Source organism: Lepidochelys olivacea (genome assembly GCF_965140295.1).
Source record: "Lepidochelys olivacea isolate rLepOli2 genome assembly, chromosome: 2".
Lineage (NCBI taxonomy): Eukaryota > Metazoa > Chordata > Testudines > Cheloniidae > Lepidochelys > Lepidochelys olivacea.
Genome location: NC_140412.1, coordinates 32,903,571 through 32,924,868, shown reverse-complemented (window position 1 = coordinate 32,924,868; position 21,298 = coordinate 32,903,571). Strand labels below are relative to the sequence as shown.

The following is a 21,298-nucleotide window of genomic DNA, read 5'->3' as shown; positions in this document are numbered from 1 at the left end:
TGTTAATCCTTGAGGGCTCAGTTGCTCTAGTTCATCATTTAGCAGTAAGGCATTCCCTGGAAAATATCCCATTCTCTGACTCCACCACCTCAACCAAGCTTCACAATCATCATCACTGTGTACAAGTATTAAATTGATTAAAATTTATACTGTGTGTGTGTATATATATTCTTTTGGCTGGCAAAAAAAAAAAAAAATTCCCTGGAACCTAAGCCCCCTGTTTACATCAATTCTTATGGGGAAATTGGATTCGCTTAACATTGTTTTGCTTAAAGTCGCATTTTTTCAGGAACATAACTACAATGTTAAGCAAGGAGTTACTGTAGTTAGTTAACTTTAAACTAGTAGCTGAAAGCCTATACGATCACACAGGTTTAATTTGTAAAGCCATATGTGACCAACACCAAAAATGACTGAGAACTTAACTGGACTGTAACAGACTACAAATCCCAGTCATGATTGAATCTGGTGATATTCTAAACATAAAGAGCTCTCAACCATGCTTACAGCTGTTTTCGTCATGTCACACTGACACAGGCTGGGTCTACACTAAAAAGCTAGACAACCGAACTATATTACTAAGGGGTGTGAAAAATCCATACCCCTGAGTGATGTAACTAAGCTGACCTAACCCCAGGTGCAGACAGCACTAGGTTGATGGAAGAATTCTTCCATTGATCTAACTAGTACCTCTCGGGGAGGTGAATTACCTTCGCTGACAAGAGAACCTCTCCTATTGGCGTAGGTAGTGTCTACGCTGAAGCGCTACAGCTGTCCGGCTCTAGCTTTCCAAGGGTAGACAAGGCCTCAGATATTCTAGGCTTCGGAGTGCTGTCTGGGGTTATTGTGTACGCTGGGTGTGTTGATTTGTGTCTGGAGTAGATTGTGCCAGGAGATTTGTGTTGATTGGTGTGAGTGATAGTTGGGTGCTGAGTATGGCAGTTAAGGCAAGTAATCTACCATCTGTGCAGTCTCGCTCACACAGCCCATGAAACTGTTGCAATAAAGTTAACAGTAGAACAGGGGTTCTCAAAATTCATTGCATTGCGACACCCTTCTGACAACAAAAATTACTACATGACCCCAGGAGGGGGGAGACTGAAACCTGAGCCTGACTGAGCCCTGCCCCACTGGCCAGGGTCGGGAAAGGGGAGAAGCCAAAGCCTGCAGAGGTGGATAAAAGCCCAAGGGCTTCAGCCCCAGGCAGGGGACCTGTAACCTGAGCCCTGATGCTCAGTGGGGAAGTGGGGGCTTGGGCTTTGGCCTCAGGTCCCAGCAAGTCTAACGCCAGCCCTGGCAACCCCATTAAAATGGGGTTGCAATCCACTTTGGGGTCCCAACCCACAGTTTGAGAACCACTGCTGTAGAGTAAGAGTGGAGATTGATTGAGTTAACTTTGACATCACAATGGTTAAAACTCTTGGTGTAATTCATAAAGTCAAAATGGCTGAGAAATTAAAAACTGTATAGTAATAGACTAAAATGCAGTGATGATTCAACCTGGTGATACTCTGAACAAAACAAAACAAAAAAGCTCTCAACCATGCTTCCATTGCATCACACTGACTCAAAGTACGTTCTAGGCTTCAGACTGACAATCCTGTAGTTTTATTATATAGATCATGAAGCATGTATTGTGGTTTACTAGTTAAACATGCTGTCATCTGGTTAGCAAAGATGTTTCAGAGGTCTAACAAAATTTTAAAAAACCTATCAAGCAATTGGACCATGAACAAGAGATATCTGGTAGTGTTAAAAACAAAAAAACCTCATGCATGCATGTGCACACACAGTTCATTTGCACTTAAGACAGTCAGAGTTCTGACAAATTGTCTCTCTCTACTGGGACACATCTGATACACAGAGAAGCACTAGAGATGTATTTTGACTCAGATATGAGATGCATTAGGTACCTGAAAAACAACAGAGAGTCCGGTGGCACTAACAGATGTATTTGGGTATAAGCTTTAGTGGGTTAGAAAAGCTTATGCCCAAATACATCTGTTAGTCTTTAAGGTGCCACCGGACTCCTTGTTGTTTTTCTGGCTACAGACTAAAACGGCTACCCCCGATATAAAATACCTGGAAACTAGTTAAAGCACAGAGGGTTCACAGCCTAAACTTGGCATTTCCTCACTTTTTGTTTTGGTTTCTATTAGGCTTCACATCCTCTGTTTTATATAGATTTAGTGATTATGAATCAACATTCCTGATGACAGGATAGAAACACACTTTTTCCTCTAACAGGTAACAAATATAGAAGTTATTTTCAAACAAGAAAAAATTTGCATACCAAACAGTAACTGTCTAGACACTTCAATGTGTGTGAGATCTAGATTTATATCTTAATTTCATCCAGTCTATCAAAGTAGTGATATGAATACATTTTCAGATGTGGACAACCCCAGATATGAGCAGTATAATTAATAAGAAAAAGAAAAAAGTTTCCTACTATATTTAAGGGAAAAAGAAATATGTATACTGACAAAAATGTGATTAAATAGCAGTTGCTCCTGATATAAAACCTTAAATAAAGTTTTGCTGCTGATCAAGTTTTATACTTCCCTCTAAAAAGTACAGCACTATAATATTTGTTCTAGGTTTAGAGAATTTATTTGCTTACTATAAAAAAATGTGGTTGAAAGATTATAATTCTTATTAAATTTTGCTGCATGTTGACAATTGTAATTTAGTTTTTAAATGATTAATCACACCTTTTCCTTCATTGAACTTTATAATTACAATAAATCAAAATTATTTTTAATGCAACGTTAAAGGTGGAACAATACTAGGCTAGTGCAACACACACTCAGGAAATGCAAAAACATAAGAAGAACATAAGTGTGACAACGTTGCACAAGGAAAGTGTATGTAATATGGCCAAGTTAACTAACATCTACTTGTATTTCCTAACAGCTATGAAGCATGCACAGTTTTTGCGTGCAACAACAGCACTCTTAAAGAAGTGCATAGTTAAAAGAGCCAGTAGAGCAGTACAGACTTTATAAGCTCTGTACAGGTGTATCTGAACTCCGCCAGGAGACAGTGGCGGATTAGTCACTGGGCCCATGTCCAGGTGGCCTGGCGAATTGAGGGGGAGCCTTGGAAAAAGGGGCTCCCCCATGCCCAAACCTGCTCCACCTGCCCAGCACTCCTGCTGGGGAGCGGGGGAAACCCCTGCGCCCTGACCCCACTCCCCAGCAGATGCATAGGTGGGGTTGGGGGAGACTGCATGTGGAAGGGATGCAGAGGGGCCCCCACTTGCTCTGGCCCAGAGCCCTACAAAAGATTATACCACCTCTGCCAGGAGCAGTTGGCAACCTGTTTCCAACCAGGAAAAGGGGGATTAGTTACTAGTCTCAATCGTTCTTGCCCAGGATGTCAGGGGAACTAGAGGTACCCGTGGATCACAGGCTAGCCAGGGAGTAGCTTGAGGATATAGCACACTGACCAAAAATTTCTAGTTTTCCCAGAATCTTAAAACATTAGATCACACATCTGAAAACAAGACATCCCAATTAGTGGAATTCAGGCAGAATGAAAAAGGGGCCAAGAGGGATGACCAGAAATTGGGAACATCCAAATCAAAAGATAAGGGTTGGACAAAGAACATGCATCATCTGAGCACTGTGCACAAGAGTAGCGTGTCTGTCCTGAAGGGCATACCTCAAAACTAAGTGAAGTTTTCTACCGCAGATGGTCCGCACACAGTTACAAGTGAGCATGACATTGTTCATCCAAAATCTTCTCTGAAGGAGGACTTCCCAGCTTTCACTTTTGAAAGTTTTCATATTTTCATCCATACATTTCTGTGATACACAATTTTCTTCAGAGGTGGCAACAAAAATGAAGCATCATGATCCCACACTTATAAAAAATTTACTTAAGGCTTTTGTATTGCCTCAATTCAACTTCACATGGATGTATTTATTTAATTTAATCTACAAGTCAGGCTTATCCATCACTGTGAATTATATTTTTAAAATGAGAAATATAGTTCTTTACAATTTAAGTTTGCTTTTTGAAACTTCATAATTATTTTTGTATTGATTGTAGTTAGAAAATGTGCCTGTTTATCATTAATATTCAAGGATAGGAAGAGTTTCCTGTAACCAGGGTCTTCAATCAACATCATCAAATTATACAGCAATGAAACAAATATCCCAAGCTATATTCGTCAGTGAGTTGCAAATTATCTATAATCAGTCTCAATTTCAGCTGTTTTATCACTCGAATTTATTCACCAAAGGAAACTCATCAAGATTTCCTTTTCCAGTGCAAGCTTTCCCTTATCAAAACCCTAAAATTTCACATAAATGCAATCTCTCTGTGCATTAAGGTGGCAGGGCAACTGTCATTCTTGTAAAGGCATAAAGGCATGCAGAAATATTCACCAAATCAATGAGACATTCATTTAACATCCCAGGAGTTCAGAGTCCAAGCTGTTGCTGGGCTTTTCATTTTATAGAGAAGAGAGGGAACAACTGGGGCATGGATTCCCACAGCTCAGACGCACACAATGGTACTGAGCTTTTTGACAGGTATTGGATTCATAGGGGTGTACAGTACAAACAATAAGAGCCCACCCTATGCAGAATGCCTATTGATGGAATGAACTGAGTAAAGGCTACAGCCATAAGTGTGTAAATATTCAATTATTCAATGTACACTTTCAATTATACAACCAGCTAGTAACATTGAACAATTTTCATTTAAATAATGTTATGACTAACATTAAAATATCTTGTATTAGGTTCTTAAAATTAATGTGTGTAGAACACTTTGAAGACAAAAGGCATTATACCAGTACCAAGTTATTGAAGAAGTTTACGTTGCCTAACTTCACAGTCGAAAGGACTGATCACTACTTCTTGCTGGTTTGAGCCTTTTCATTGATAAAAACCCTGTTACACAGAAAATTAACAAGAATACCTTGTGTTACCTGCTAGATTAAAGTAAACAATATTGGCTCTTTGAAAGAGAAGCAAAACTTATTCTGAGGTATATAGTCCATGTATCATCTACAGTAGAGCTGGTCAAAATTTTGAAAAATGGCTTTTTGTAAAAATGTGTGTGTGTGTATATATATATATATATATAAATACAGAAAAATTGTATTTGACAATGTTCTGGTTTTCCAACAAAACCAAACCAAAAAGGTTTAGTTTTTGGAAATTGATTTTTTCCCAAGTTACTCACAAAAAAGTATGAAAACATTATGGTGAAGTCTGAAGAAAATTAAAGAAACTCCAACATTTTCAGCAAAAAATTGGTATTTTCACCTGCCTTTAATCTACAGCCCTCTTGTAAAACCTTTTCTTCAAGGTTATCTACTCTTTACACTTTAACTGAGGATAAGAAGAGAGGCACAAATGATTTTATTAGAACAGCCATGTTATTTCCAGGTAAAATGTATTATTCCTATTCCCTAAAGTGTTATCTAAACAAAAATATTTTTCCATATATTTCTAGTGGTGTACATAAAGTTAGAGTAAGATAATAATTTTGGATTTCCATAGCTGACTTCAGCTCTAATATTTTGCTCTTTTTACATAACCAAATTTATTAATGGAAAAAGAAAATCCACATATGAAGGCAGCATAGAATACTGGGATGAATATCAGTGTTCCCACGTGACCAGAGATGGGCAAACTACAGCCTGTGGGCTGCATCCAGCCCATCAGACCTTTTAATCTGGCCCTTGAACTCCCGTTGGGGAGCGGGGTTGGGGGCTTGTCCTGCTCTGACGCTCCAGCTGGGAAGTGGGGTCGGGGACTTGCCCTGCTCTGTGCATGCTGTGACTTCACGTGGCTCCCAGAATCCTATACCTAGGGGCAGCCAGGGGACTCTGCCAGCTGCTCTCGCCCCAAGTGCTGGTTCTGCAGCTCCCATTGACTGGGAATATTCTTTAAACATTGTTTAGACATTTTAAACATTTAATGTTCACATTAGTTCTTTAAAATGACTATGGAGAAAGCTGAAGACCCTCAACCTTTAGTAAGGAATATAGTATAAAACCTTCTAAAGCTCAGTACAATAGAATTGGTGGCTCCTGCGCACATAGATTGCCTTAAAGCAGACATGCCATCTTAAATGTCAATGCTGGTAGCTAGCATGGTACGGTAACACTGCACTTCCCTGCTAACACTGGTGGAGTTTTCAGCATAGTGAAAAAATTCCTCTTTACGAGTAGAAGATTTCTTATACTCTCACTAAACTTAAACCAGAATGAGCACACAGTTATGCTCAGTTATGCTCACATAGATGGGAATACAGGGGATATATACAAGTATGCATTACTCTCTTTATTCCTTAAAGCTGTACTTTAGAATAAGCAGGAAAGATAAGGAGCAAAAAAGTAACAAGAAAAACAGTAGTCAATACAAAGAAATTTAAAGGTCATTTAACTAGAACATACAGAATGAATAAATCTTTACTCTTCTGTATCAACTGATTAGGGGATCTCCAAGAATTTTTGTAAAAATTCGAAACAAAAATTGAAGTTAAAATAGAAACAAAGTTAGTACAAGGAAGACTAAACAAAAGTATAATCAACTGAAACAGATAAACAATACAACATTAGAGCTAAATTCAGCTGAAAATACTAGCAGGCTTTCTTTACAAGTCCTAAAGACTAGCTCTGAGGTAGGCCTATCTAGCCAAAAAAATTTCAGCATAAAAAGCAACACAAAAAGTGTCAACACCCCAGATGAAGGTTATACTCATTCAGGAGGAGGGGAGGTCATAAAAGTCATTTCCTTAATCTCATGCTCCAAACTGCAGATTCTCAACTCCCTTTAAAATCCCCACCTCCCACTGCTATGATGCAAAGAGGAATTAACGTAGATCTAGGCTGGAATAGTTCTCCCACAGTGCCCAGCTGAGCCTTACTGGAGGGGTGGCTAATATTAGATGCTTCTTTATAAATTCAAAAAGAATGTGGGACCTTTGGGTACAGAGCTCCTCTCCTGCAACCACTGAATTGCAGCATGGGACCTTCATCCTGATCTTTAGAGTGCTTCAGCATAGTGGTAAGGAAGGAGGAGATAGAGAATTCTCCTCAACAATACCCAAACCTTTTTTTTATTATTACATCTTCAGGCCATTTATTTCACTCTTAACTGACAAGTCATCTAGAAAAGAGCCTCCTCTAATATTAAAACATTTAGAGACCTCATAAGCATGTTCAATGGAGTCTAATTCCCTGAGAGCTAGGATACTATATATGGTAACAGAGCTGAGCAGAATCAAATAGTCCAGTCTTAAGAATGAGGAGTACTTGTGGCACCTTAGAGACTAACAAATTTATTTGAGCATAAGCTTTTGTGGGCTAAAGCCCACTTCATCAGATGCATGTAGTGGAAAATACAGTAGATAGATAGATACACACGGAGAACATGAAAAAATGGGGGTTGCCACACCAGCTCTAATGAGATCAATCGATTCACGTGGGCTATTATTAGAAGGAGAAAAAAATGTTTGTAGTGATAATTAGGATAGCCCATTTCAAACAGTTGGCAAGAAGGTGTGAGTAACATTAGGGGGGAAATTAGCATGGGGAAATAGTTTTTAGCTAGTGTAATCACTCATCCATTCCCAGTCTTTATTCAAGCCTAATTTAATGGTGTCCAGTTTTCAGATTAATTCCAGTTCTGCTGTTTCTCCAACTGGTTTTTGAATGTTCTAATTCTTGATGTCTGATTTGTGTCTATCCTAATTATCACTATAAAAGTTTTTTTTCTCCTGCTGATAACAGCCCACCTTAATCGATTGGTCTCGTCAGAGCTGGTATGGCCCATTTTTACATGTTCTCTGTGTGTATCTATCTATCTTCCTACTATATTTTCCACTATAAGCATCTGATGAAGTGCACGAAAGCTTATGCTCAAATAAATTTGTCAGTCTCTAAGGTGCCAAAAATACTCCTTTTCTTTCTGCTGATACAGACTAACAAGGCTACCACTCTGAAACTAGTCCAGTCTTGTTAACTCAGTATCTTCTGCATCCAAGAGTCTAAAAGAATGCTTATGGACCAGAAGGCACAGATATGCTATTTAGGCTGCAACAGACCCTTAGAAATTTGATCTGGGAGAAAAGGCTGGAGAAAAAAAAAAAAAAAAAAAAACATGTTAAGACAGAGAAAGAGGGGAACAGGCAGGGGCGGGGAGAGAGCGAACCAAGATGACAGAAAAAAGTAAATTAGCTGCTCTGTACTTTACTTATCCTGATTTTCTATGATCCTTACAAGCCAGGAATAATTTAATTCCTAAAACTTCAAAAATGAGCTTCCCCACCCCTGCAATCAGTTACTCGTTGGCTTATATTCCCAGACATGTGGTCTTAGATTCCTTATAAAAAAGTTAGCCTATTTAATGCAACTATGGATGTTTATATTATTAACTCATTCATCTAGCTATCTCACCATATATATCTATACATATATACTTTGCTGGATTTTACTAAACTCTTGGCATCAATGATATCTAAGTGCAATGAGTTCCACAGTTTAATCACTGTATACAAAAATCACTGCCAGATTTAAATATGTTGCCTTTCAACTTAATTCAATGTCTCCTTGCTCTTTTTACTATAGAAAAGGTTAAAGAGCATTCAATGTTCTCTATATATACTACTGATTTGTATACCTATACTATGTCTCCTTATATTCATCTTCTAATCCTAATTTGTAAATTCCCTTACCATTCAAGTTCCAAGACCAGAGGCTGAAAACAGTACCTAATTGTCCAGTGGTTTGGAGATTGGAACAAAGGTTTGCTAAGACTACGGTGAGAGGACCTAACATTTTTATTTGGGACCACTCTGGGAATTTGCATTTACATCTCCATATGTGAAGTGCTACTGCACTGACCTTTTCTTCTAGTCACCCACATCAAATAAGTGTCTGTATTGTTTATCCGTTAATTGGCCTCAGAGATATTTAGCAAATTAAAGGTTTACATTCCCCACCCCCAACTCAAATTGGAAAAAAAAAATAATCAAGATAGAAAACTGAGTTAAAGTTTTGAAAAACGTAATTAAAATAACTCGCATTGTGAAATGACAAATCATATACAATAAGTTTTTTAAATAGTGAGGTTGCAGCTTTTCAAAATATCTGCCAAGAATATAAACAAAATACTCACCCTTTGTGTCTACTTCTGTGATTGTAACCCACTCCAAGGACACATGGAAGCCACTTCCTTTTGCATCCAGTTCATCTTTTTCTACTCGAAGGAGAAGCCCAGCTACTGAATGCACATCTGACTTTACAAAGGAAACACTGTGGGCTATAACAAAGGGACTCCCAAATTCTTCATTAAACATAATCTGTAAATCAGAAAGAAGAAAAAAAAAAAAGAAAGAAAGAGAGGTTGGAGGGGAAAGGGAAGAGTCCATAGTAGCTACTTCGCTATCCACTAGAAAAGGAATGAGAAAGTTTACTGAAGCTACCCCAAGGATTTCACTGCCAACACAGATCACTCAGTGGCTTCCACCTCTGGGTTGTTCGTCCTGCCTGCTTTTCCCACATAGTTTTGACATTCTCTTTAATATACAAATTAATAATAAAGTAGCAGCTAAAAGGCCTATTATGCTCGGTACTATGCAAACACAGTAAGATAGTGGATACATGATGATTTTGACAATAAATCAATTGTGGAAAACAAAATCAGATTTTTTAAAACAACCTTCTTTGGTTAATGAGTTGTTTATCATTAAACTTTGAAGGGTTCCTTTACTAGACAGCTGTAGAAAACTGTGTATGATAAATGCCTATTATTAAACGGAGGAAGAGGAGGAAATTAATGATTTTGAAATTGCTGAGATGGGGGAGTTCTTTATTAAAATCTGTGAGTGGAGTTTGGAGCAGCCGATTCTGCTCCCACATTTTGATGAAAGCAGATCAGAACTGCCTGATCTTAAATCTTGAATGATACAGTGGTTACCAGATGAATGTATTAGAATGTGGGATTGTTGCAGAAGAAATGTCCAAGAGTTTCAGTCATTTAAACTGATCCAGAGATGGGAGCTACAGTAATAGAAACTTTGGTTCTGGAGACCATATATCTTTTTATTCTGTCTCAGGTAAAACAAGCACAGTATCAAAATGTTGAGAAAATTGATCAAGACAAAAAAGGACATGAAGATAGGAATTTTTTAATTGCCTATACATCTATACCAGGAGCCTGTGTAGTAAAACAAGAGGAATTAGAAATTGCTCATTTCTGAACAAAAATTAAACCTAGTTGGTACTGCTGAAGTCTGGTGAGAAGATTGGCATGACAGTAATGTTAAAATCAATGGTTATAACCTGTTTAGGAAGAATGGAGTGCACAGAAGCGGACGGAGAATGGCAAACTGTCAAAAATGAGATTACCGATTTCAAAGTCACTGACAACTCAGAAGAAAATGATCTTGCATGCTGACCGATCAATGTCGTAACAAATAAAGACAGGGTACTATTATGTGTCTGTGACAGACCACCAAATCACACTAGAAAACAGGATGACTACCTCCTTAAGCACCTACCCACAAGATGGAGAAAACCCATTGTTCCATAGTGCTTCACATTGAATAAGCAGTCATTGAATTTTAACAAGCAACAATTGTCCCTAGTCTATCCGCAATGGTCACTCACACACACACACACACACACACAGGGTAATTTATGACACGGCAATTTTTCAGAGCAACAACTTCACAATATCAACCAGAATTCGTACGTTTTACAGACTTCCCCCAAATTGTCACATGTGCAAACAGAATCAAGTCCAAACCAGTAATAGCTGGTGCTTTAAAAGGACCAGTTTCGCAAAGGTGAAAACAATGATAAGCCAAGGCAGCCGATATAAAGAATTTGAATGGAAAAATGTGAATGATAATGGGCAACTGTTTATGAACATTTTATTAGATGCCCCAAAAGTCACAATTGATAAAGAAGGCCACACTGGTTTAAGAGAAAAAAAAAATATGGCTTAGAGGGGGAGTGAAAGCTGTTATAAAAATTAAAAACACAGTGTATAACAAATGAAAAGGCAAATGGAAAAAAAGCAAAAGTTGATAGCAATGACTACAAATCAAGTTAGTAATTGTAGAAATTGTAGCAAAAGAACAAGCAGAAATGGATGGCCAGCAAAGTTAAGGACAATAAAGGAGTTTTTTCAAGTATATTAGCAACAAAAGTGATCCTAACAATGGCACTGATATGTTACTAGATGGAAACAATACAGCTGTCAATACAGAAAAGGAAGACTTGTTCAATAAATATTTCTGTTCTGTAATACTTCTATTCTGTAAAAACAGAAGATACATTCATATCATGATGAAATACTTCCCATTTCAACAGTAACTACAGAGAATACTGAACAACAGCTACTAACACAAGACGTTTTAAAATCAGCAGGTCCTGATAACTTGCATCCAAAAGTTTTAAAAGAGCAGGCCAAGACGCTCTCTGTATCATTAATATTGATTTTCAATAACTCTCAAAATGCTCAGGAAGTTCCAGAAGAGTGAAAGAAAAATAATTTTGTGTCAACATTTAAAAGGAGTTAACAGGATGACCCCAGGCAGTTATAGGCCTTTCAGCCTGACACTGATCCTAGGCAAAATAATGGAACAGCTGAGAAAGGATTCTTAACAAACAATTAAATAAAGTTAATATAATTAATGCTAATTAACACATTTTATAGAAAATAGATCTTGCCAAACTAACTTGATATTTTAAAATGCGATTAAAAATTTGGTTGATAAAGGGAACAACAAAAAGAAAAGGAGTACTTGTGGCACCTTAGAGACTAACCAATTTATTTAGTCTCTAAGGTGTCACAAGTACTCCTTTTCTTTTTGCGAATACAGACTAACACAGCTGCTACTCTGAAAAGGGAATAACGTCATTATAATATGCTTAGACTTCTATAAATCATTTGCCTTGGTACTGCACAACGACGTTTTGATTAAGAAATGTCCAGAGCAATACAAATCCAACATGGCACACATTAAAAAAATTAAAAATTGCCTGATATGTCTCACAATGTAATTGTAAATGGGGAACCATAAGAACAGACATACTGGGTCAGACTAAAGGTCCATCTAGCCCAGTATCCTGTCTTCCAATAGTGGCCAATGCCAGATGCGTCAGAGGAATGTACAGAACAGGTAATCATCAAGTGATCCATCCCCCGGAGTCAATTCAGCTTCAACAAAGATTAGGGATACCATCCCTGCCCATCCTGGCTAATAGCTATTGATGGACCGATCCTCCATGAATTTAATCTAGTTCTTTTTTGAACCCTGTTATAGTCTTGGCCTTCACAACATCCTCTGGCAAAGAGTTCCATAAGTTGACTGTGCGTTGTGTGAAGAAGTACTTCCTTTTATTTATTTTAAACCTGCTGCCTATCATCACTGAGTGGGTAGATTTCTGATTCTTTCTGGCTTTATAACCAATCTGTGCATCAGAGCTCACATTCAAGTGGTGGCTTTTCACTGGAACTATGCTCTCTAGCCCTGGTACAGAGCTCTAAAAAGGCATAGGAAAAATGGATCCTCACACACTTTTTTGAGGTAATCACAAGAGAAGGTTACAGCAATTTCTCAATTCACTCAATCCTCACTATCTGGTTCTGCTGGGTTTGCACATTGTTAGCATCAATGGCGTTCAGCATAAGCCACACTCATAAGATTTTGTTGCAATGGAAAAATCTATGTTGCCAAGAAATGTTCAACAGCCTAATATGTTTTCTTTCTTACTTGAGACACGGCTCATCCACAAATGAATCAACTGGCCCAATCCTTTTCTTCATCCAGATATCTTCCTTTTTGGATATTTCACAAGCTTTAAGAAGTTCCAATTCATCCTCAGATCTGTCTAACATTGAAAGATCTGATATTGATTCAAATCACATTTTTTACTTCTGACTGAAGTATTTCCATTTTTGTCCACATTTTAGTGGAATGAAATTTTGCTTTGACTTTGTTCTCCTCTGACAGTAGTAGTGGATATCTAGGATCAAGCTATATACATAAGAGAAAGATATAATTTTCAAAAACAGATTTTTTTTCTTCATTTTTTCATTGAAGCCAGTAACGATTCAGTAAAAGGAGAAGAGACTTTTGATACTTCCAGTTGAAATTCTAACCAAGCACCTTAAGTCACCCATGGTCAGTTGTTCATACTGAAGAATCTTTGTCATCACTTTAGCAGGCTTCAATGCAATTGTGATGCCTTCAATGGCACTCCATTCTGTTTTTGTCATATAAAGCTCATGGTTTGATGTGGCCAGGTCCTGTCAGAAATCCCAGAGCTCCAAGAGTCACTCAAGTAATAAATTGAGCGCCACCTGGTAGGACAATCTAAGAGTGAGCTTTTTATTTGAATTTTCTGATCACTACCAATATTGTTTGGTTTCTCAGTTTTGTTGTTTGGTTGGTTGTTTTTTGTTTTTTTAAACACAGACATATTGAGCTTTATGAATAAGGTCAGATTGTGCATTCCTTGAATTAGTCTTCAACTGCAAGATGTAGTGTATGGGCAGGACAGTAAACTCCCTTCAATCTTACACCCATGGCCTCAGCAGATATATTAAGTACAGCTTCTTCAACCGTATGAATCAAATCATTCTGATCTGGTCCATATCTTCTTTAACATCTTCCTAAAAGAGTAAACTTTGTTTGTTCTTCATTCTGAATTTGTTATTCTGTTTTTCCAGTTTCCTGGTCATCAATCATTATCTTCACTGCTTTCATATTTTTATATATATATTATTATATTATATATTTTACATGGCTTGGGGTGATTTCATACATACCAACCACTTTAACAATCATAGATTTTTAAATATTCAGAGATGTGTCTTTCTTTGATCTCTTTCAATGCTATGGTCCAAAGAACAAATTGTTCCGCAATAACATATCAAATGTTAATCCCTAAAAGGGATCAGCCAAATTGTGTGGCACAATACACTTTCAATTAAATTAATCATCCCCTGATTTCTTTTTTGATCCCCTCCGGAATGGTTGGTGCTACAGTGGCAATTTTGTCTCATACACATTCACCGTTCCGTTTAAGTTTCCTCCCCAGGCCTTCCAGTAAGTGGTCAACAATTTTGCAAAATCCTGAATCCTCCATTAGTTTAAATGGTCTTCCATTTACAGTGATTAATTCTAGGCAAACATCCAGTAAGGTAGGTTCATCAATAGTTATTGTAGTTGCCTTAGTTGTGAACACGGAGTCCAAAATACTTTGTGTTATAGTAGACTTCTTGATGTGGGTTCACCAGAATTGCATGCATATTGTCGTCATTTATTATTTTTAGTCTGTAATATTTTTTCTAAAGCAAATGCAACACACTCCTCTGAGTGTGTCTTTCCAGGTTGGCAGCATAGTTGAATGGCACTCCAGTTTCCCAATTTGACAAGCACATTTTTTTAAAAAACACTGTCATATTTGAAGAGCTCTCTTACATGATTAATTCTCAGTTGTTGTAATAAACTATATTTTTTTTTAAATAAACGAATGGCAATAGTGCAGCCCAGTTGCATATTTCCAGTATCTAATCAAGTATGGTTGTGTTTTAGCAAAGTAGTGGCAAGAAGTCTGAGAAGTAGTTCAGAAGGGGGTGATCTTGTGTCATTAACTATCCATGCAAGGTAATTTAACTTGCAAACTTTCACAGAGCTTGTTCTGACTCTGGACTCCTCCTTTCAAAATTCCAAGCTGCTTTTCAGATTATGTGTCCTTACTCCAGAGGTGCACAAAAGTTGTTCTACCATCTGGCTCCCATTACAAAGCTCAGGGCTGCCGGTGAGGAGCGAGTGACCACTATTGCGGCTTCCGTTTCTTTTCCCTCAGAAGTCATTTTTCTGTGGGGAAGCAAAGAAATATGAGGATGATATGAATTCTGTGCCTGCGCAGTGGCACAAAATACCCTCAGGAGTAATTGATCAGAGGTGAAATACTTGCTGAGACTGTCTACAAGCGCATGCTAAGCACCTGGAAAGGAATGTGCAGAGACCGTGACGTAGTTCCAAATACTCTAGTTCCAGCTGACCACCTCTATGCACAGCAGAAGGGATTTTGTCCCCATATGGTTATATTGAAGACTGCTGTAATGTCTGAAATTATCTGGACATGTTGGGATTTTACGAGTGGCAAGAGTATACTGCAGGCTGACCACCATTCATTCCAGGAGATTGATATGCATCCTGGCTTCTCAAGGTGTCCATATGCGTTGTGCTGTGTGAACGCCCATATGGGTTCCCCAGTCTACGAGCGATGCATCTGTGATCACCACCGCATTGGGTGTGGGAGGTAGGAAAAGGACTCCAATGCCCCTATAAAGTCTATGATCTGCGGAGCATTCAGAGTAAACTTTTCAATGTTTATGCAGATACCCAAGAATGCTAGGAGGCAGAGAAAGATAAGGTTGCTGACTAAACCTCCAGACAGGATCCGCCTGTTAAAAACAAGTTGTCCAAGTATGGGAAGGTGGCATAGCCCATTCAACTAATCTGTACAGCCACCACTGTGAAGACCTTTGTAAAGACCGTGGATGCAACTGCCAGACCAAATGGGAGTATCCTAAACTGGTAAAGTTCCTATTCTACCAGAAACCTGAGAAAACTTCTGTGGGATGAGTGAATGTCTGCACAAAAGTAAGCCTCTTTTGTGTTGAGAGCTGCAGACTCTCTTTTTTCAAGGAGGATATTATTGATGTCAAATGTAACCATGCAAAATTTTAATCTGCAAATAAAAATATTTAGCTGGTATAGGTAAAGAATGGGCCTCCAGCCTCCCTTTTTCTTGGGAACTACGAAATAGTTGGAATAGAACTCTTTCTCTTGTTGTTGAGGTGGCACTAACTCCACAGTTCCTCACTTGAGAAGAGATTCCACTTCTGGTTAGAGGATCTCCTTGTGAGTGGTCTCTGAAGGGAGCTCAGAAATGGGGTTTTGGAGGAGGTAGAGAAAAACTTGACAGCATAGCCAAAGTGGAAGATATGTAGTACACACTTGTCCATTGTTGTAGCTCCCCAGTTGTAGGCAAAGTACACTTGTTGGCCACCAAAGCTGACTTTGGAAACTGGTGGGGATTATATCCTTGCAATGGTGTGCAACTCCCAAGCGTCCTGTCACAAGTAACTTTTAGCCAGTAGATGAGGTTGCAAGAAGGATAGCTATCTTCAAGAAGGATGGGGCTTCTAAGATGTTCTCTACCTCGTGGGAACACCCTACACCCCCATGTTCATCCTTATAATATGATTGTGTGATATCTAATGCAAAGTTTGTCATGTCGGGTGTCTTCGGAAGGCCCATAATGTACTTACTGAGCATTGTTGTTATGGTAACATTATAGTAATGTTATAGGTTGTAATTTCATATATATAGTTATGAGGTTGAAAATGTGTCCTCATGGCTTAAAGCAAGCCCAGGCAAAAACTCTCTAAGAGCAGAGTGGCAGTTCACACCTCATTAGGGCAGGGATGGGACAAACCCAGCCCAGCATCACAGGAGCAAAGGACACTGGCCTAGCAACAATAAAGGATCTGTGTGACTCTTGAGTGAGTCACCCCCCCATTCCTTTGGTCAGTTTGGGACTGTGATGAGGTAATGCTCACCTGATTCTGAAAGGGTGAGGGGACAAAGTCAAGAGGGAAGAAAGAACATGATAAAAGTGAGAGACATTTGCCGTGCTCTTCCTCTCTTCCACCTCCATCTACAGACATCACCACCAAGCGACTGAAGTGCTGATCAAATGGGAGAGCCTGGCTGAAGAGCAACCAGTCAGTCTGTAGTGAGAAGCATCTAAGTTTGTACGAGCACCGAAAGTGTTAAGATCAGCTCAGAATGCGTTTTGCATTTATTTCATTGTGACTAAATTTGACTTGTTATATTTTGACTTGTAATCACTTACAATCTATCTTTTTCGTTAATAAGTCTGTTTGTTTATTCTACCTGAAACAGTGCGTTTGGTTTGAAGCGTGTCAGACACACCCCTTGGGATAACAAGCCTGGTACATATCAATTTGTTGAACTGACAAACTCATATAAGCTTGCAGCGTCCAGCAGGCATAACTGGACATTGCTAGGGTTGTGTCTGGGACCAGAGATATTGGCTAGTGTCATTCAGTTGCACAATCCAAGGAGCAGCTTACATGCCAGAGGCTGTGCGTTAACAGCTTAGGATTGAGGGACCTCACAGGAGAGCAGGGTAAGGCTGGCTCCCAGAGTCAAGGATTGGAGTGACCTAGCAGATCACTGGTCCAGATAACACCAGAGGGGAACATCACAGCTGCATACCTTGGTCTCTGCACTGTTTGGTGCTTATGGGGCAGTTCAAATGATTGTTGGTGGTAGAAAGGCTATGGAAGAGGCTGTGGCTTATATATCTGTTCATGGTGCTTCCTCTTTGGGGCTGGAGTATAAATGCCCAAGGTGTGGAGGAATGTCTTGGAAACTTAATAAGTGCAAAAGTTAGCTTGTTTTCTTGTTAAAGAGATTGGTTTCACCGAAGTGCAAATCCTCAGTAGTGTTCTGGACCTTCCTGGGAAACTGAAGAGGGAAGCAGTGACTCTTGATGCATTACTGCTGCGGTCACTATAGATCAGCATGCAGTGAAGTTTATCTGCAAGTCTACCTTCCTCAACAAGGGCTGGGAATTAAATTCCCCCAGCAGGACAGGACCCATTATTGAACTTCAAATAGTTCATAAAATTGTATTTTGCTTACATAGCCTGGTAGTTAAAGACTCTGAACTGGAAGCTGGTGAATGTGAATATCTTCTTCCCCAGAAGATCAAGGTATTTAGCTCCCTTGTCTGAGTGGGTGGTCTTAGGACGTTGCTGCCTGGATCCCTCTGTGGCTGCTTGTACTACTCGTGAGTTGGGGAGGGCAGGGTGGGTGAACAAGAATTCTGCCCCTTTTGCAGGCACAAAGTTGCACTTCTCAGCCCTTTTAGAGGTAGGGGTACATGTTGCCAATGTATGCCATACCACTTTAGCTAGTACCATAATGGCCTCATTCACTGGAAGAGGTACCCAAAATTGTTCAGTGCGCTGCAGGACATCCAAGAGTATCTTGAACTTCTTCTAATAGAATCTGAAGTTTTACCATCACCCTCTGCAACAGTTCTTGATACTGGTACTCCAGCTGGTGCTCTAAAAGGAAGAACCTGCTATGGGATAAAAACAGCGTGCTGACAAAACACTGCTAGCTCTTCTCTCCCTGCCTGTGGGGCCCCCCGCCACACAGGTGTCCTGACCCTAGAGGCTTCCTCCCAGGCCTTGGTCTTGACTTACTGGGAATTCAGCCTGCATGTCCTTGCCAACGAAAGCCGAAGGGGGGGGGGGGGGAACGACACACACCAGCCAGTGTGACACACATCTTTTGGTGGAGTCTTCAGGAAACAGGTAAGAAAGCTGCAGGAGGAGCTGGATCGTCTGTGTAGCATCAGGGAATGCAAGGACTTTATCAACTGGACACAGGATGCCAACCAACTACAGATCTGCTCAGGGTCTAACCTCCCCAAATGGGTGTCCACATGCTGCCCTTGAAAGAAGGTTAAGATATAACTTTATCATAGTTCATAATTTATAAGTACCTACATGGGGAACAAAAAAAAAATTGATAAAGGACTTTTTAATTGCACAGATAAAAAGTGTAACACGATCCAATGGCTAGATATTGAAGCTAGACAAATTCAGAATGGAAGTAATGCACAAATTTTTAACAGTGAGTAATTTACTACTGAAATAACTTACTGCGGGTTGTGGTGGATTCTCCAAAACTGGCAATTTTTAAAACAAAATTGGATGTTTTTCTAAAATACATGCTCTAGTTCAAACAGGAACTAACTCAGGCAACTTCTGTGGGCTGTATTATGCAGGTAGTCAGACTAGATGACAGTGGTCCCTTCTGAGCTTATAAATGTATGAACTACTCTGAAAAGCGTGCAGCCCTTTGCAAGATTGAATCCTAAAACAGGAATACTATGAGAACGACACTTATAAAACTAATATTTTAGCAAAACTTACCTCCCACTTTTCAGATGCAGCATCTCCACGTTTGCCCGTTTTAATAAGATACAATCTTCCTGTTCCATCTGAAATGGTAACCCAGGTAGAAGACGAAAAGTGTATTGATGCACAAAGGCGATTATCACAAGCTGTCAAGTCTGTAGGTAGCCTGAATACTTCTCTTGGCTTTCGAAGGGCAGTGTCCTATAAGCAAAAAGCAACGAGATGTTGGCAGAATTAGATATGAATAAAGCACTTCATGAATAGCTGTTTTATTACACCCAATTTTATTACACCTGTTGACCGGCTTCTCTACTAAAAACCACTGATAAATCAAAATATATCCACATTTCAAATTTAACTGTATGGTACAGCACAAGCTAATTCTATTTTATAGCTAGCTCTTACATCTGTCACCACGAAAATGCTAAATATTTTATATTAAACATTATCTTTCATCTTAAAGCACTTTACAAACTGAAATAGACATATAGTACAAACACAGGAACACTTCATCTAAGATGAAGCCATTTCCATGTTTCAGTTCTCAGTAACATTAGACTGTTTAGGACTGAACTGACCACATTTACCTAAAGCTGCAGAAACATTTTAGTTAGAATATAACAGCCCAAGTTGGAATTTAACCAGAAGTGTGAAAGTTAACATCTCTATTCTCATAAGAAGTGCTAGGGGATAGAATCACAGAAATATAGAAGTTATCAAGTCTAGTCCTCTGTGCTGATACTTAATGATCAAGAAGGGATCAGACTTCAAATGAGTCCCAAAAATCTCCTTTATGTGCAGACCTAACAAACAGAGTGGACACAGCTGTTCCAAATATTATACAGTACTATCAAGCCTGCCTGCTCAAAGCAACAGTGAATTGTGGGTACTCTACTTCATCCAGACACTAGGTCTTTATTGAAAGAAAAATAATTGGAACTGTAAATACTGAAAGGTTACTCTGGATTAATATTGGCTATATAGCTGTATTTCAAGTGTGTTTGTTCCCAGGGTAACACCCAAGGTAGTTTACATCCAGTCTAGTGAATGGACTACTCAAGCTTGATGACCCAATAAAGACCCTTAGCCCTAGTCTACACTACGAGTTTAGGTTGAATTTAGCAGCGTTAGGTAGATTTAAGCCTGCACCTGTCCACGTGACCAAGACTGTTTTGTCGACTTAAAGGGCTCTTAAAATCAATTTCTGTACTCCTCTCTGGAGAGGGGAGTAGCGCTAAAATTGACCTCGCTGGGTCAAATTTGGGGTAGTGCGGATGCAATTCGATGGTATTGGCCTCCGGGAGCTATTCCAGAGTGCTCCATTGTGAACATTCTGGACGGCACTCTCAAATAAGATGCACTGGCCAGGTAGACAGGAAAAGCCCCGGGAACTTTTGAATTTCATTTCCTGTTTGGACCGCATGACGAGCTGATCAGCACAGGTGACCATGCAGAGCTCATCAGCACAGGTGACCACGTAGTCCCAGAATCACAAAAGAGCTCCAGCATGGACCGAATGGGACACACTGGATCTGATCGCTGTATGGGGAAAAGAATCCGTGCAGGCAGAACTCCCTTCCAAAAGATGAAATGCCAATATATTTGCCAAAATCTCCAAGGGCATGATGGACAGAGGCTACAACAGGGACATATATCAGTGCTGCATGAAAGTTAAGGAGCTGAGGCAAGCCTACCAAAAAACAAAGGATGCAAACGGTCGCTCGGGGTCAGAGCCACATACATGCCGCTTCTATGATAAGCTGCATGGAATTCTAGGGAGCGCTCCTACCACTACCTCACCACTGTCAGTGGACACCTGCAAGGGGAGAGTCTCATGCAACAGGGATGAGGATTTTGTGGATGAGGAAGATGAGAAGAGCGCACAGCAGGCAAGTGGAGAATCCCTTCTCCCCGGCAGCCAGGAACTGTTCATCACCCTGGAGCCAATACCCTCCCAACCCTCCCAAGGCAGGCTCCCAGACCATGAAGCCAGAGAAGGCACCTCTGGTGAGTGTACCTTTGTAAATATAATATAGGGTTTAAAAGCAAGCGTGTTTAATGATTAATTTGCCCTCAAGACACGGGATTCATTTGCGGCCAATATAACTACTGGAAAAGTCTGTTAACGTGTCTGGGAGTGGAGCGGAAATCCTCCAGGGACATCTCCATGAAGCTCTCCTGGAGGTACTTTATAAGCCTTTGCAGAAGGTTTCTGGGGAGGTCAGCCTTATTCCGTCCTCCATGATACGACACTTTTACCACGCCAAGCCAGTAGCAAGTAG

The 21,298-nt window shown here is 39.6% G+C and overlaps 1 protein-coding gene across 1 annotated transcript in view; it reads right to left on the bottom strand.

Moving 5' to 3' along the window:
- Nucleotides 1-21,298, bottom strand: part of NUDCD1 (NudC domain containing 1) — a 149,316-nt gene that overhangs the window by 75,837 nt on the left and 52,181 nt on the right. Inside the window, exons 3-4 of the mRNA XM_084619573.1 lie at nt 19,032-19,217; nt 9,144-9,327 (exon numbers count right to left, since the gene is read on the bottom strand). Coding sequence (XP_084475699.1) covers nt 9,144-9,327; nt 19,032-19,217 — 370 coding nt within the window. The remainder of the gene's footprint in view (nt 1-9,143; nt 9,328-19,031; nt 19,218-21,298) is intronic.